The sequence below is a fragment of the Ciconia boyciana genome, chromosome 1 (assembly GCF_034638445.1).
Source record: "Ciconia boyciana chromosome 1, ASM3463844v1, whole genome shotgun sequence".
In the NCBI taxonomy this organism is placed as follows: domain Eukaryota; kingdom Metazoa; phylum Chordata; class Aves; order Ciconiiformes; family Ciconiidae; genus Ciconia; species Ciconia boyciana.
The window spans coordinates 58449698-58465942 of NC_132934.1; the positions used below are offsets into that span (position 1 = coordinate 58449698).

A 16245-nucleotide genomic window follows, 5' to 3' on the forward strand; every position below is an offset into this window, starting at 1 on the left:
GAAGGTGACAAAATAAATACCCTTCCTACACTACACCAAGCCGGGCTTCCCGTCCGCTCCACCCTCCCAAGCGCTGCCGAAGCTCCACTCTCCACAGCCTTGTGCTCCCTGGCAACTGCACTGCTTCCTTGAACACTCAACGCAAGAAGAAAAACTGCCTTAGACAAGAAGAAATCAGCCTACCCAGGCAGGAGCCATCACTTTTTTCAGTTTCAACAGCAGATGTGCTCTGCAGCGCCACCAGACCCACCCCAGAGGGAACCACGGCCTGACCCCCATGAGGATCATGGACCCCTTAGTGTCAGTGGTGGAACAGATGTCTGAAGGGCTTGGATGGAGAACTCACTGTCCCTCGGGGACCCTTCCAGTGTAGTTTTCTAATAAGATCTGCTCACCTTCATTATGTGCAGGAGCTATAGTAGCAGAGGGAGGTCACCCGAAACCAAAGCCTGGCAGACCTGATGGACCCCTGTAGTGCTGCTCTCCTCCCCATTCAAAGCAAGAGCAGCCCCATGGCTAGAGGCAGCACTTACCCTTCTGCTTCCATGGCTCGGGAGAGGAAGCATTTACGGGATGCAGGTCACCCCTGCCTGGTGCCCTCAGTTACTTGAAGAACCAAGGGAAGGCCAGGTAAAGCCTATTCCCCTTCTGCTCCAAGACCACCTCTGCATCATAGGAAAGCCCTCAGGGAGAGGTGCACCAGATCAAAAAAAGTTACATGGTCATAAAAGATAGGGATCAGCCATTGCCTCTGCTGAGCTCTGTTTTCAGCAGCAGCTGCATGAAAAAGAAAACCTACTCTGCAGGCTCTCCATCTGGGATCCAAAGGACAAACTCCAAAGTCTCTTTGGAGAGGGCCCAAATGCAGGCTGTTATGATCCGATTAGCTACTGGATTCCCTTCTGTTTCCCAGTGTGCCAGCCTGCAAGACCACAGCCTCCAAACTCCCATCTGCTGGCTGGGAGAGCTGGAAAGGACAGAGCGAACAAAGCAGGGAGCGCGAGAAGGACTCACTCTCAAAGCACCCTAGAAAAAAGGGGGCAACTCCTGGGGATGCTCTTGCTGTGCACCATCTCCTCTGTACACACACGTAACCGACTCAGCCGATGCAATTTGCAGCCGTACTGAGCATTCCCAGCTGTGGCCCCAAGTCACAACAGCCCTCCGAGTTTCAGCCTCATGCAAGAACTGAGCGCTCTGAAAAATAAGTCAGGGTCTGGGTATCTCTAACCAGGCAGCTGGAGATAGCAGACACGTTAGGTCTTGATCTTGCCTCTGCTTGATGATACAAGTGTTGGTCAGGCACTCATTAAGGGAGTACCAGTTCTCTGGTTGTCTAATTGGGGATGGGACAGACAAAAGGGAGAGACAGACGCATACAAAGGGGACTGATCTGATTAAGATGACACTTAATCAGACACTAACTTACACCGAGGCTGGTTATTCAGCTGAACAGCTGATGTCTCAAATGGGAGATGTGAAGCTTGGTTACCACCAACAGCTGCTAAAGCGGTTGAAGGATTTGGCTCCCATATAAGGAAGGCAGGCAAAGTACCTTCAAGCGATTTCAAACACTTTTCTGTTTTCTCTCTCCAGCCTGAGACCACAGCCAAACTCAGGGAGAGGATGCAGGGCATGACAAGCCACAGTCCGGTGAAGGTCACCTCCTGGGGTACAGTGACACCCACCTTCCCTTCACTCAAAGCTTAGCATAGTCAAGGAGGGTCACAGCAAAACCTTACCTGGGCAGTTCTCAGCCCTCTGCAAGCTAGATGGAGGTGACAGATTGCACCTCACCCCTACCCCTAGCAGAGCAGGACGCCGCTGTGTTGGGGTCCACCTGACTAGCAGCGGGCAGACCTCAGGCACAGCACAAGAAGTCACCATTCCCCAGCGAGGAATCACCCATGCTGTGAAATGCAAAGGCAGCTGGCAAAGATTGCATCGCTCACTGCTCCAATTCACCTGGCTGGACCCCACGCCCTACACCATAGCCCCACCAGCCACCTCCACCCTCAACTCCAGTTCTAAGACCCCAGTAAGAGACAGCAGCAAACAGCAGCATGCAGACACTGTCTACAAGACACTCTCCACCCCTCTCGTCTACCCAGCAGCACCCCCTTGAGTGAGGAAAGGCTTTGCCATGTCCTCATCTTTGAAGGCTCAAAGATACCTAGGCCGTTCTCATCTTGATGGGACCACCGGCAAAAAAAGGAGGCCGTTTCCAGCCTACGCTCACACTTTATTATATACAGAGACACGGTGAGTGTAAGAACATCAACATGGGACACGGACAGTAAGGGAGGCCCAAAGGCACTGCCCTCTGTCCCCTTGGTGCAACCAGTCAGCATAGTTTATACAAATAATACAGTATTTGAACAATAAATAAGTTTGATAAATAAGATCAAGAAATTAAAAAAACGTAGAAAGACAAAGCAGCAAGGAATGATTTTGAGGGCTGTGACACATTCACAGCAGTGACAATACCACCAACACCTCACCTGCACACCAGCAGCTGGAGCACAGACCCCCATCAGCCCTTTTCTCTCACCGTACTATGGCAAAATCCACCGAGGAGGGGGAACCAGGGAGAGTTGTACAGTTCACTACTGTTGTGCTGTCGTGGTCTAGGAGCCCTCTCTCTTTCACAAGCCCCTTCGGAAAGGGTGCTTGAAAACAAGGTACAACCGCAGACCCACTGTGCGCAATCACAGCTTGCCCCTTTGGCACAAAAAAACCCCCTCAAACCAGTCTCTTCCCTTTCTACAGTCCTTCAGATGGACACTGGCACAGTTATTAACTGCGTCGGGGCAAGGGGTGGTGGGGGAAACATCTCTAAGGAACGGGGGAGAGAAGAGATGAGGCGATGCTCCCTTTCACTCGTGGGAGGCAGCGATGCTCTCATTCATCGCTCCAGAGCTCTGGCACGCTCCTTCCACACGCCCTGGCACTGATGGAGACCGGGTGGGTGACAACACCAGCCAGTCCCCTGGCAAGGAGGGGGTTACCACAAGGACTGCAGGGATGCAACTCAGAAGTCGAGAGTTACGAGTGAAGGGACAGCAGTAAAAGGCCGCCACTGGTTATCTAGGCGAAAAATAACAGCCGGTCCCTAACCCCTGCAGGGGAAGTGGCCACACAGACACACTGATCTGACCCCCCGTCAGCCTCAAGGCCTCCAGCTCTCTCCTAGGCAGCTGGCATATGAGGGAGAGAAGGACTCTGTCCATCATGGATAGCTCTCAGCAGAAAGGAGGCAACTTGAACCCTGCCCCCTCCTGCCAACCCCCCCCATTTTGCCCCCAGAGAAGGGCGTTGGAATGTGAAGAAACCAGGAATTGAGGGAATAGGGCAGTGAGAGAGAAATGGGAACAGATGGAGATCTGGGATGGGGAACCCAACCCCTCTGCCCTCACAGGTACAGACTGCTACTCATCCAGGCCTGGTATCAAGTCTGCAATGCTGTCCACATAGTAATTGGGCACCAGATCCTTGGCAGCGGCGCTGTCGCTGGCCATGTAGGCCTGCGCCTCTTCCAGGCGGGAGACACCTGTCAGGGTGAGGATGGTGGAGAGGCCGCAGTTCTTGCCGAAGAGGATATCTGTCTCCAGACGGTCTCCCACCATGAGGGTGCGGGACGGGTCGACGCCGAAACGCTCCACGATGCAATCAAACATGTAGGTGTTCGGCTTCCCCACCACCAGCGCCTTGCGGCCCGAAGCGGTTTCCACCGCGGCTGTGAGGCTGCCAGTCCCTGGAGGGGGGGGAAGGAGAAGAAAATGAAGTAGCTGTGGGCTAACGGGCTGCGGGCAGCTCAGCGCCCTGGGTCCCGCCAGAGGACGAGCAAGTGGGGTGCTGGCAACGCGGCTTCAGGAGCCGGCAGGGACGCCTGAGGACAGCCCTGCCCATCCTTCTGCGCAGGGAAACACCTCGCCCAGGCTCGGGACGGCGATCTCCAACCGAGGCCAACCCCGCCGCCAGCACCCCCGCCGGCCTCGGCCCCCCGCACCTCCCCGGGGCAGCAGGGGAGGGGGCGCGGGCTCACCGGGGGTGCGCTGGCCGTCGCTGAGCGGGTGCCAGGGGTCGGGGTCGGTGGCCACCAGGAGGCACTGCGGGTCGCGCAGGTAGCCGCAGGCCTGCGCCAGCTTGGCGAAGGTGAACTGGTCGTCGTAGCCCACCAGGACGGCCCGCACCGGCTCGGCGGCGCCGGGCGCCGGCTCGCCCTCGCCCGCCAGGCGCAGGCCGGCGTCGCGCACCTCGCCGCGCAGCCCCTCGCCGCCCAGCACGAAGACGCGGCCGCCCCCGTTCCCCCCGCCGCCGCCGAGGAGGCGCTGGCGGAGGAAGAGCGCGGAGCAGAGCGCGGAGCTGAAGACGTGCTCGGCGCGGACGCCGCGGAAGCCGAGGCGGCTGAAGCGCCGCTCCAGCTCGGCCACGGAGCGGCGGCTGTTGTTGCTGACGAAGAGGGCGGCCTTGCCGCTGCGCCGCAGCCGCTCCAGCAGCTCGGGGGCGCCGGGAACGGCGCGCTCGCCCGCCCACAGGACGCCGTCGCAGTCGAAGAGCAGCCCCTGCGCCGGGCCCAGCACCTCCCGCAGCCCCGCGCCGCTCAGCCGCCGGCAGCTCGCCATGCCGCCGCCGCTGCAGCCCTCCCGCCCGCCGGCCGGCCGCCGCGCCCCGCCCCGCCGCCCCGCCAATCACCGCCGCCCCGCCAATCACCGCCCCCCGCCCGCCGGCCGCCACCAATGGGAGGCGGGGAGCGTGGCGAGCAGCAGCCGCGGTGCCCTGTCGCCCTCGAGGGGAAGGGGCGGGGCCGAGCGGCGGGAGGCCGGCTGCCGAAGTGACAGCCGCGCCGCCCTGTTGGCTGCTGAGGAAGGCGGCGAGGAGGCGGGACAGAGCCTGAACGCGCTTGCCGATTGGCTAAAGCCACCCTCCCCAGCCACCGCCTCTCCCGGCTGAACGCGCGGCGGGAGGGCGCCCCCTGCTGCGCGGCGGGGCCTGTGGGCAGCGGAGCCGCCATTAGCCCTCGGCCCCGTCTCTCCGCCGGTCGGGGGAGCTGGTAGCCCTCCCGCCCTCGGGCCGAGCCGTGCCTCTCCGCGTTGCCGTCCCCGGGAAACTCCCCTCCCCTCCAGCACCTCGGGCTGCCAAGTGCACCCTGCTCATACCTGCCTGCGACTGTGACACCAGCTCTTTAAATAATTTAGTTGCAAAATACATATGTATATATTTATATATATCTGCCTGTGTGTTCCTGGGGCAACGCGTTTTAAGGCAAAACGGGGCAGAAGGGGCTGGGATTGCGGCTGTGTGCCCGCAAATGGCCCCATGGGGCCAGCCTGCCCACGCTGGTCCAAAAACGGCAGGCGGTGCCTCCCCGCCTCACCCCCCCTGGGTGCGGTTGGACCCCACGGGGTCCCGAGGGGGTGGCCCACCTGGGATCGGGGGATCCTGGGGCGGCAGCTGGGTCCCTTAGGGGTGGCAGGGCCTGCAGCCCAGCCCAGCTCCCTGGCAGGGACATGGCGGTGCGGGGAGGAAGGCTCTGTGGAGACGGGAGAGCAAGGGGAGACGGGTGGAGGGTCCCGGCTGGCGCGAGCCAAGGGAGCAAGATGGAGGAGCCGGAGGGGTGTGCTGTGCCTTATGCAGCCCCGACGTTTCCACAGCGCCTGCTGGGTCCCAGAGGGACACTGGACCCCATCTCCCCGGCCCTGCTGTGCCCCCGCGCCCCCTTGCCCTGCTCAGTTCTCCGTGGGCTGTCCTGCCGGCGGCGATGGGGCCAGGGGGCTCCTTCCTCCTGCAGGCAGCGGCTGCCCCTCGTCCGTGGCTCCCGGGGCACAGTCCACGGCAGCCGCTGCCTCGGCCTCGCCGGTGGGAGGCCTGGGGGATGGCGGGGCGTCTCGGCTGTGGCGGCGTGCTGGCTGGGGGGGGAGCGGTGGTGGGACAGAGGGGGCTCGGCTGGGCGCCCCGACCATCCGTCGCGGCCGGGCCTTGGGGCTGGCTGCGTGCTCAGGGGCTGCGGGGATGGGAGCCGTGCTCCGGGGCTGGGCCACGGGTGGCGGCGGCGGCATCATGGGTCGGGCCGGAGCCGGGCGCTTGCCTGGAAAGAAAGCTGGGGTGGGCTGGGGTCCCCGCTGCCGGGGTCTCTCCCCAGGGCAAAGGGGTCTGCAGTGCTGGCCATGGGTCAGGCAAGGGGCTGCAGGCAAATTGACGGACAAGCTGCCCCTTGCCCGGCTCCCATACTAGAGACCCAAGCGCACGACACCTTTTGGGGGCTTTTCCCACCCTCCTCCCTTCACAAGGGGCCGTGAGCTTTGGCACCTCTTTACGGGGGGTGTTCACCCCCACACTGGAGGACCAGCCACATCCACCCCTGCAGTCCCACCTCGGCTGGGGATGGAGTGTGCAATGAGGGGCCAGATCCTGGCTATGCTGCCCCAGCCAGAGGCCCTTCCTCTCATTTGGTAGCAGGGACGTCCCCAGCACCCTTTCTCATGGGAAACAGCGGGTTGAAGGCAAACTAGAGGAAGTGGTGTTGGGGGTGTCATCTCCCAAGCACTGTGCTATCTGGGGCACCCTAACCTTTGCGGGCGGTGTCCTCGGTTGTCGGTGGAGCCGGTGGCCCTGCAGCTTCGGGAGATGGTCTGGTCACCGCTGGGGCTTCGGGGTCCCTCGAGGTGCTGTGCACAGAATGGGGCAAGTCAGGCTTTGGTTGAGCATGGCAGTCCTGACCACGAGGCACCTCGCATCCATCTGGCAAGGATACGGCCCACGGTGTGGGGTGGGATGAGGGGAGGACATGGGGAGAGCTGGGACAGCTGGAGTCCCCAGCTCCCACTGGACTTACGCCTCTCCATCGGGGAGAGCGGGGGCGCCGGCTGGACGGGGCTCAGGGGACGGCTCTTCCACTGTGGCAGCCTCGCCAAGTCCGCTGTTTGTGGGCGGCGTGAACATGCCCGAGACATTGAAATCTACCTCTGGGTGGAGAGCAAGGAGGAGACCCCGCGAGGAAGCGCTTGCCGTGCAGAGCTTCTCCCGGTGACCCCACGGTGGGGAACTGGAGCAGATCCCCGCTTCCCTCCTCCTGGGGATGGAGAAATGTCCCTTTCCTTTCCTCCCCCCTTCACTCTCTGCTGCAGCCCCCCGAGCAAGCCCTGGCCGTACCTCCAGGGAAGATGGTATCCGCGTTCTGGATGAGGGCTTCCACCACGCCCACCACCTGGATGGAGGAGACCGAGGCCAAGTCCAGTTGCACAGGGTCTCTGAGAGACAGGGGTGGGGGAGGCATCAGAAAAGTGTTTTGGGGGCATTAACCCTTTTGGTGTTCATTCCTGAGGGGGCAGAGCCCAAAGGGGAGACAGCCCAGCCGAGGGGGGTGGTAGGGTGCGAAGTGTTGTTCCCTGTCCTGGAAACCTTAGTTTGGTGTTGGTGGCCAACAGTGTTGGAGGCCATCCATGTCACAAGTGCTCCAGGTCTCAGCCTCTTCCTCTGCTACTTTGCAGAGTGGCTAAGCAGACACATGCTTGGCGAGGGGATGTACCGCTCAGGGAGCACGTGGACAAGGGATGGGACTTGAGGATGGAAGAGGCGCGGGTGCTTTAGACCAGCCTGAAAGCTGCAGGATGAGCCTTTCCCATGGCGTTAGTGCTCAGGGCACCCTGAGCTGCTTCCCACCCCTCCGAGCCAAGCCTTACCCTGTGCTCTGCTGCGTCCACAGCAGGTTGGGGCCCAGCACGATGGCGATGTTGCTGGGGGTCATTTTGTTCAACTCCTGGTGTTCAGCCAGCTTGGCTAAAAACTTGATCAGATACCTGTGGGGTAAAAGGAGGGTGGGGGGGCATAAGTTCGGATCTGGGGAGGGAATGGCTGCCCCCAGTGATTGCTTGGGGCTGAAGAAGCCCCATCCCTGCAAAACACCTCAGATTGTTGTAGCTCTCCAGGGGCAGGCGGCTGCAGGTGTCTTGCAGGCTCTGTACGCGGCTGTCCATGTCCTTTAAACTGCAAGAGAGAAGAGGGAGGAGCGGAGAGCTCAGCCTGCTCACTGCGCCAGAGGAACATGGCGTGCAAGGGAGGAAGGCCAGTTTCGGCCGCCCCGTGCAGGGATGGAGATGCCCTGCTGCTGCCTTTACTGGGCAGCTGAGCCAGGGATTGACAAAATTGCACCCCAAAGGCTCAAAGGGATTTAATATGATATGAATATAGCTTGTGGGTGGGCCTGGGGGTGGGCACTGCCTTGCCACAAGCAACAACCCTATTTCACCATGACTACTGGGGTCAATGCCACTGAGCTGATCCCATTAGAAAGGTGCTCTCCCCCTTCCCACAGCAGAAAGCCCACGGCTTTTTGCTGTGCCTCGTCCGCCACCCCTTCCATCCTGAAAACAAGAGGCCAAACTGGGCTGGTGGGCCGGTGAGATGGGGCTCACGCCATTGAGGCCAATCTATGGTGGTCTTCATAGGCTAAGCTCTTCTTGCAATCAAAAAGGCTGCAGCCTTCCCCCTCACCCTGACGTGTTTTTTATTGCTATTCTCTGAGATTTTGGGCCATCTGGATTTCTGCCGAGCATGGGACAGACCAGGCACTGCGTTCTTATCTCCCCACATGGGTAACGAGGCTGAGCAGCCTTGCTCCAAGTGCTGGGAGGGACGGAGGGAGGGTGGCAGGGGGGCTTTTTGAGTCCCACCAGGCTTTTCCACCCCAATGCCTGGACCCACCTGGCCACCTTGACCCATTCGTTGTAGAGCTCGAAGGTCATCAAAGGCTGGGGCAGCTCCCGCAGGTAGGATTTCAGCGCACCTGGGAGGGGAGGGGGAGTGGCAGGGGCGATGGCGGTTGGGGGACGGCAGGGACTGCCCGATTGCGTCCCCCCATCCTGCCTCGCTGGCACCCACCAGCCACGGCGTGGGGGTCCGAGTAAAACTCCTCCAGGGCGTTGGAGCCACTGGCCAAGCTGCTCTTCAGCTTCCTCAGCACCGAGGCGCCCGCTGCCAGCCGGAAGAGTCCCTGGGGATGGGGCAAAGAGAGAAGGGATGCGGGGGGCTGCATTTTGGGGGGAAGGGTGGCAGGGGGGTCAGGAGCACCGCCTACCTCCTCCCTCATGCCGGAGGCCAGCAGCATCATGACACAGGCTTCGATGGGCAGCGCGATTTCCCGGCCCAAGCTCTTGAGGTGTGTCTCTAGGGGCACACCGTAGTACCCTGCCACCGGGGTGTCTGCAGTGAAGGAGGGCTCTGGAAGAGGGAGGTGAATGTTGGGAGGGACGGCAGCCGCTGGGGCCATCCAGCATCTAGCCACGCCAGCATCTCTCTCCGAGCCAGGGCAGGCTGGGTGGAAGCAGAGGCAGGGCAGGCAGCATCCCCAGCCCGCCTCAGGCTGTGGTCCCCATCCCACCAGCCTGATGTGGGAGGCAGCAGCAGGCACAGCGAGGGAAAACCTGCCTTTCCCAGCCTCACCAGCCATGCTTGCATCCCCCGGGCTCGGCTGCAGCTCTCCCTGGGCTGTGTGGAGAGCCGGTAGGTACCTGTCTGCCTGTGGCTTTCCTTCAGCTCTGCCAGAGCTGAGTCCAGCGATCCCAGGGACTGCCGGTGGTACTGGGCTTGGATTTCCAGCAGCTGCCAGACAGGGAACATGCAAACAGCGTTCAGTTCAGCACCAGCCCCTCTTGGAGAGACCCCCATCCCCAGGACATTGCACCCACATGGAGACAGGGGAAAGGGGGAGCTGCAAGGGGAATCCCCCGGGGTTCGTGGGACTGTAGCTATAGTAAGGGGTAGAGGGCAAACTGGAGATGGGGGGGGTCATTGGGACAAGCTGCTCTGCAGTTGGTATTAGTGGTGACGTGCACCTGCAGTGTACGGAGCAAGGCCAGCTTTGGGCATCTGCTGGTGCCTGGGGCTGTCCCCTGCCCTGGCCAGAGGGCTTGGTGTGGATGGGGACAAGGCTGGGCTCACACACCCCAGGAGATGTTCACATGCGGAGAAGGAGGACTTACTCACAGGTGGAGGATGCGTGAGAGAGGACTTACTCTGATGAAGTAGCTGGCATAGCTGTCCTCTTTGGTAGAGAAGTGGTAGAGGTCAGCCATGTACTCGTCCTGGGAAGGGAAACACAGAGAAGAGCAACCTTCAACCCTGGCACCCAAGGAAGAGGGAATGTCTTCACAAAGCCCCCCGTCTGGGCTGTGAGTTGCCCAGACAGGATCTCCAAGGTGTGGTGGGGAGGCAGGCTGGGACACATGGGGATTCCTCCTTGCCCCCATCGCTTGCATTTGGGTAGTGTCAGCAACCTGCCCTATGATTAGGGTCCTGGCACAAGAGGCTCAGGGACAAGAGGTCCCTGCACCTCCAGCTCCAGCGTGCTTGTGGGATCTGCTAGACCGGGCACCGGGCTTTTCAGAGAAACAGGGCAGAAGTGGAGAAAGCTGATGTGAAAGTCCCTTGCCACCCAGCACAGATCCCAGCTCGGCTGGCTCACAGCCCAAGGGGACCCCATAAGCTCCCTGCTCTAGCCCTTGGAGCCTCCTCTCTGCAGCAGCTTGCGTTTCAAATCCTTTACTCTTCTTCTTCCCTGGGCTTGGGGCATCTCCCTATTTCTGCTCCTCTAGGGACTGGTTTGCGTGCAGAGGGCAGGATATGCTGGCTGGCTGCATCTGTCTTGGCGTGGGGTCACCTTGGATGGAGCCGCAGGTCTCCAGCCCTGGAGCTGCCACGCGGGGGAGAGCGAGTGATGTTCTCACCTTGCACTGCTCCACCTTCCTCTTCACTTCCTCCTCCTCTTCCTTCAAGATCTCCAGCTTATTGGCAGCAGAAGATGCCCCGGGGCCGGTGCCAGCACCAGAGCTGTTACTGGAGCTCTTGGCAGCTTGGTTCAGCCTTTGGGGTGGGAGAGAAGAGGCACACCCACAGCCTCAGCGCCAGGGACACCACGGGGTGGGATGGGTGTGCAGAAGGGGTATGGGGACGACGAGGGGGACAGCAAGTCACAGTACTGCCCTGCAGTGGCTTTCCTAGGCCAGTGCCTCTCGCTTCCCTCCCCCAGAGGAAGATACTGCGCACCAAGGGGTGCGACCTGGTCAAGACAGGGAGCGCTCAGCACGGTGCATGAAACACCCAGGGTCTGTAGGACCCTTCCCAAGCCCTGCTCCTGAGATGTTGCCTCCTCTCCTCCCTCCAGCCAAAGGGAGGGCAGTGTGGAAATGAGCCAGCAGCGACCCACGGCTTCCCCGCTCTCCCAGAGAAACCTGGCACGGCACGGGCTACCCTGCAGGAGTCAGAGCGGGGCAATCTAGGCAGCACCGAGCAGTGCCAGGGCACTTTGCTGCCTTTGGCAATGGCACTGCCCTTCTGTCCTGTGCCGCAGAGCCAGCGGCTCAGCCCAGAGTGGGATGCACCTGCAGAGAGGGGCTGGCTGGGTGCTCCTGAAGAGCTGTTGCCTCTTTGACTTCACCTTCAGCCCTGGGAAATTTGCTCCCCAGGGCAGTCATCTTCCTCTCTCTCCCAGCCTGGCTGGGGGCTGTGCCCCATGTGCCCTGGCCCCCCCCAGCTGCGGTGTGCCCCGTACCGGCTCTTGATGGTATTCCAGTCAGAGATCAACTTCTGGAGGGTCTTCTTGCGCTTCAGGATGATGGGAAGCTCCTCCTGTGGGAGAGAGGGGCCAGAGGGAGTTGCAGAGGCTTGGGGATGCAGGAAGGGGAGGTGGGATGGGAGAGTGGAGCCAGGAGGGTGGCCAGGGCTACCTCGCTGAGCTTGTTCAGTGGCTGCAGGACGTCGTGCTCCAGGGCGATCTCGAACTCGGCCAGGATTTTGGCCAGTGAGCTCTGTATGCAGCAGCCCATCTCCAGGGCTTTCCTGTGTGGAGGACAGAGGTGAAATGACTGCGGGCTGGAGCCATGGCACCCTCTGACCCAACACCCCCCACCATACCCACACCCATGTGGGACCCTGAGCCAGCCCCTGGTCCCCTCTGCAACTGGAGGCTGAAGGTGCTGGCTGTTCCTTCTCCCCCTGCAACACCAGTGTTTGCTCTGAGGACAGGGCTTGACAGCTCAGCTTGGCTGTGGGAGCCCCTGAGTCAAGACAGGGTCTGGCATCTTTCGGGGTCGCCCCCGGCCCTTTCTCCCACCGGCACTTACCCGAGGCTGGACTCTGTGTCCAGTTCCTTGAAGCTCTCAGCCATCGTTGTGGACAGAGCCATCAAGGGCAGCTTCTTCTGCACAGAGCCAAGGATTCGGGAAAGGGATGGTGAGCTGGTGTGTGGCAGCTCCCTCCCCGTGAAGCATGCCACATGGCACGGGAGCAAGTGGCCAAACCCTGCGCCGGGTCCCCACATCCTCCCCTGGCCCATCCAGCCCCATTGGCCCTGGGGCCTGAGGAGGGGCCCTTTGGATGTCCCTTCAGCCAAAGCCAGGATCCACTTAGCTAAACAAGGCACCGAAGCTCCATAGTTGGTTAGAAAACCTCCAGTCTTCTCTAAAATAGTCCCCTGTGAGGGACCGTGACACTGATGGAGGCTGTCACCAAGCCCAGCCCTGCCATGGCTTCAAACACATAGAGCAGTTTAATCACCGAGAATAATTAAGCCAAGCTGGGGCTTGTACAGGCTGCCAAGAAGAAAGGACCCCACAAAATCAAGGAAAGTGCAGGAGGATCCACTGTTTGCTTCCCAGACAAGGGCTGGTGAGCACCAGCTGGGAAGAGGGTGGCAGGTTCAAACCAAGGAGGAGGTAGTGGTGGCACCTCTGTGCCCAGCCGTGCTGTGGTGCTCCTCACTGCAGGGCACCGTGGGTGCCAGAGGTTCATAGCGGTTCAGGAAGGGACATGGACAATAGGGCTTTGGAGAGTTATTCTTTGTAAAAACGCCGTCTCTGTCCTAGGAGGCCTCAAGTTAGTGATGGTTGAGAGGGTTGTCCGGCTCTGCTCTACCCAGGCACCTGCTGGTGGCCATTGCTGAAGATGGGTCCTGGGCTGGGCTTTGGGCCACCCTTCAGCAAAGCCTGCAAAGCAGGGGCCTGGCGTCTCCTTTGCTGGAGGGGGACAGAGCCAGGGCAAATACAGGCTGGGGAGGGAGGACTCCACTCACCACTCGCTTGTCCATCTCGGAGCCGCATTGCCCCTGCAGGCAGGCTTGGAGCCTCTTGGACACACTGTGAGCTGCACGCTTGGCCGGCTCGATCCTCTGCTCGATCTGGGGATGGAAAGGTGGAACTGGGGAAGCCCTTTCACCAACCGTGGGCACCTCGAGGCCATCTCCCCACCACCCAGCTCTGGGCATGGGTGAGCCTGCCCGGCATCCCGCCGCAACTCAGAGCATCCCCGGTCTAGGGAAAAGGGAGCACAGCTCCGGGTCAGGATTCATCCCTCTGTGAGCAGCTGGGGAAGCCCTTTCCCGTGGCAGGAGCCTGCTGTTCCCTTAACGCCATGGTCCTGGAGTTGCCCTCCAGCATGTGGGCAGATCCCAGCCCCATGACTTGGAGGTGCTGGCAGGGCAAATCACAGGCAGGAACGGGGCAGGCTCCCACGCCCAGGCACAAGCAGGCACACGCCTGCCGGCCCAGCCCGTGCCTCACCTGCAGCAAATCTTCTGGCAGGAGCTCAGTTGCTTCTTGGGCTCTGCGGAAGAAGGAGAAAGAGCCATCAGCAGATGGGGGTGACCTCCACCCAGCCTCCTTGGGAAGTCAGGTCCTTATGCATCCCACCCGCCTCTCTTTCGGCTGCAGGGAGCAGGAGAAGCTGGCTATGGCCTGGACCATTGTACACAAGGCTATGGGCAGAATGAGCCCAGGGGGATGAGAACAGCAGGAGCAGGGCAAGGCAGCCAACCTTGCTGGCTGATGGACACCCCATCAGACAGGGCTTCCAGTTCAGAGCACCACAGGCAAAATGTTCAGATGTGGCCTGTTTTTTGGAGACAAGATGCCTAGTGGGCCATGGCAGGGGTGGGATGTTTGCTGGTGAAACCTTCTACCCCTGACCGCCCGCCTCTCCCCTGAAGGCAAATCCAGGGCAGTGGTGTTGGAGCCTCGCAGGCGTCTTTGCAGGCCAGGGTTGCCAGAAGGCGTGGGGCCACCGGTGCCAGAGCAAGGATATCTTTGTGGTCAAGCTGAGGACTGAGACCAACACCAGCCCCTCCAGAAAAACTACACAAAACTAGCTTTCTGCTCGGTTTTGCAGCAGGTATTAGGAGCAAATCCGGCAAAGGAAACTTCTAGTTTGCAGCAAATTCTGCTCAAAACCAAATTCAAAACCCACCAGCCGCCATCACCACCGAACCTCCCTGATGCTTCCAATAGAGGAAACCTCGCTTCACAGCCCGCTGCCATTGCTACACCCCAGGAACTCCGTTTGCTTTCCCTCTGCTGCTGCTGCTGCTTTTTCCCCAGTTCATGTTTCTCTCTTTTCACCGCCCGCCAGAGCTGACGCAGGATGAGGCCATGGAGCTGCAGGAAACGGGGGCGGCTTGGTTGAAGGCAAGCAAAATCACGTGAGATTGCAGCCTGAGGAGGAGAGGCTCTGCAGTGGGTGAAGAGCTTGCTCTTGGACTGCATGAGCTGCTTGAGACCTCCTGCCTGCCCAGCATTAAATGAAAGGGAGGCGTATCCAACATGGAGATGAGACATCTTGAGGGAGGAGGGATGGGAAAGGGGATCATGCTCCCCTCTGGGGAACGCAAGAAGAGCAAGAGGCCACCAGGATGTGGGAGCTGCTTCCTTGTGGCCGGTCTGCTGGGCTAGCTGAAGGACCTCAGTGGTCCAGGGGACACGGTTGGTCCCGCTCTGCCTCCCAGTGCTGGGGAACCTGCGGAGGTGGCTGTAGGAAAGAGGGAGTGAGGGGGCTGGGAAGGGAGGGCCCAGCCCTGTAATTTCAGTTCTGGGTTTTGCAAGGGGAGAGCTTTGGAAAGCCGAAGAGAAAAATAAGGAAGCGGCGGAAGTAGGATGGGGCTGGAGGGATTTGTGTGAAGCTGTAAGTCCTCCATGGGTCCTCCAAGGATCCCCGGTCCTCTCCTCAAAGGGTGTCCTGGGCTGCCCGTACTGCCGGGCTGGCTAGAGCTATGCAGGGCATCTGGCTCTTGGGGGGCACCCCGAGCTCAGCGGGGAGGGCAGGTCCCAGCTCCTAACACCCTCCTGGTCACCGCACAGCCGAGGGCAAGTGGCTGGAAGGTCCCTCCCCATTGTCCTCGCATCCTGGGGAAGCCAAGCTTGGGAAAGGCCCGTTTCCAGGTGGACGCAGCATCTGTGGGCCCTGGGAGAAGTAGCCAGGCTTGGGGATCATGTCCCTGCTGAGCAGCACCAGTGCAGCCTTCCCGCTGCCCCACGGGCACTGGGGAGCCGGGAGCCACAGCCCCTTGGCTTACACTGAAGATGCTCTAAAGCCAGAGTCGTTCCCCCTTTTCCCTGGCCACCAGCCCTGGGAGGTCAGTCCAGCCCGGTGCAAGCCCTCCGGGACCCGCCTCCCATTCCCTCCCAGCCCTCTGGCACAGGTAGCAGAGAAGTCCTTACCGGCTGGTGATGTTGGGATGGGACAGCTGCTGCCGCATCCGATTGAACTGCCTCTTCATCATCTTGAGAGCCGGGAGGAGACCACGAGAGCCACTCCACTCGGCTGTACCCACTTAGCACCCCTCGGCGACGCTTGGCATTGGATGCTGGTGGCCCCTTGGCTCCCTGGAGCCGCTCTGCCCCTTGCTTTTCCCTGAGGCCCTTTCCCTCCTTACTCCTCTCCTTCCTCCTTCCCTCGTTCCCCCTTTTTCTCTTTCCCTGGCTGGACCCCTCCCTCGTCCCTCCCCAGGGATGCCCTGCCTGCTTTCTCTTCCCCTCCCTTGGGCTCCCTTCTCTCGCTCCCTCTCTTTTTCTGAGCTTCCTTCCTCCTCCAGCCGCCCCTCTGCCGCAGATCAGGTAAGAGCAGTTCAGGGCTCCTGCTCCGCTCTGTGTTCCTGTCACCACCCCACAAGTATAAATAACTTCAGCCCAGCCTTAAAGGGGAAATATTATTACAGCAAGCACGTAACAAGGCAGGACAAGCACATGCTGCTGCCGAGCCCGAGCGAAGGGCCCACGCTCTGTTTCTTGCTCTCTGTCTCAGCTGGGGTGGTTTTCCCCCCGCCTTGCCTTGCCCACCACCAGCTGCGCCGCGGGGCAGCCCGTGGCCATGCCAGCTGACTGTGCGGCACATACGGGGTGCCTGATGTACACCCTGCCTGGTCACCCAAACTCTGCCAGCACCCCTCGGGCACCTCTCCGTGCTCGTGGGTGCAGCTCCAAC

The 16245-nt window shown here is 60.8% G+C and overlaps 2 protein-coding genes across 2 annotated transcripts; both read right to left on the reverse strand.

Moving 5' to 3' along the window:
• Window positions 1-2227: 2227 nt before the first annotated feature.
• PDXP (pyridoxal phosphatase) lies at window positions 2228-4648 on the reverse strand. The gene is made up of 2 exons (XM_072847649.1): window positions 4046-4648; window positions 2228-3754 (listed from the first exon to the last, which is right to left on the reverse strand). Exons 1-2 carry the CDS (start codon window positions 4623-4625, stop codon window positions 3429-3431), a joined length of 906 nt encoding a protein of 301 aa, XP_072703750.1. The 5' UTR covers window positions 4626-4648; the 3' UTR covers window positions 2228-3428.
• A 1081-nt stretch (window positions 4649-5729) lies between these two features.
• SH3BP1 (SH3 domain binding protein 1) lies at window positions 5730-15595 on the reverse strand. Its single transcript, XM_072847768.1, has 18 exons — window positions 15483-15595; window positions 13554-13596; window positions 13067-13171; window positions 12120-12196; window positions 11724-11835; window positions 11549-11625; window positions 10725-10860; window positions 10014-10082; window positions 9510-9600; window positions 9077-9219; window positions 8881-8992; window positions 8704-8785; window positions 7906-7986; window positions 7683-7799; window positions 7153-7250; window positions 6836-6965; window positions 6571-6668; window positions 5730-6088 (listed from the first exon to the last, which is right to left on the reverse strand). Exons 1-18 carry the CDS (start codon window positions 15542-15544, stop codon window positions 5730-5732), a joined length of 1992 nt encoding a protein of 663 aa, XP_072703869.1. The 5' UTR covers window positions 15545-15595.
• Between the last annotated feature and the right edge of the window lie 650 nt (window positions 15596-16245).

Bases quoted from the DNA above. Each gene is read 5' to 3' on its own strand.
- PDXP (XM_072847649.1), bottom strand. From the start codon at position 4,625: ATGGCGAGCTGCCGGCGGCTGAGCGGCGCGGGGCTGCGGGAGGTGCTG. The intron at 3,755-4,045 runs GTGAGCCCGCGC...CCCCCCCTCCAG, and splicing joins CGACGGCCAGCGCACCCCCG to GGACTGGCAGCCTCACAGCC.
- SH3BP1 (XM_072847768.1), bottom strand. From the start codon at position 15,544: ATGATGAAGAGGCAGTTCAATCGGATGCGGCAGCAGCTGTCCCATCCC. The intron at 11,836-12,119 runs GTAAGTGCCGGT...TCCTCCACACAG, and splicing joins GACACAGAGTCCAGCCTCGG to GAAAGCCCTGGAGATGGGCT. The intron at 8,993-9,076 runs GTAGGCGGTGCT...CCCCATCCCCAG, and splicing joins CCTCCGGCATGAGGGAGGAG to GGACTCTTCCGGCTGGCAGC.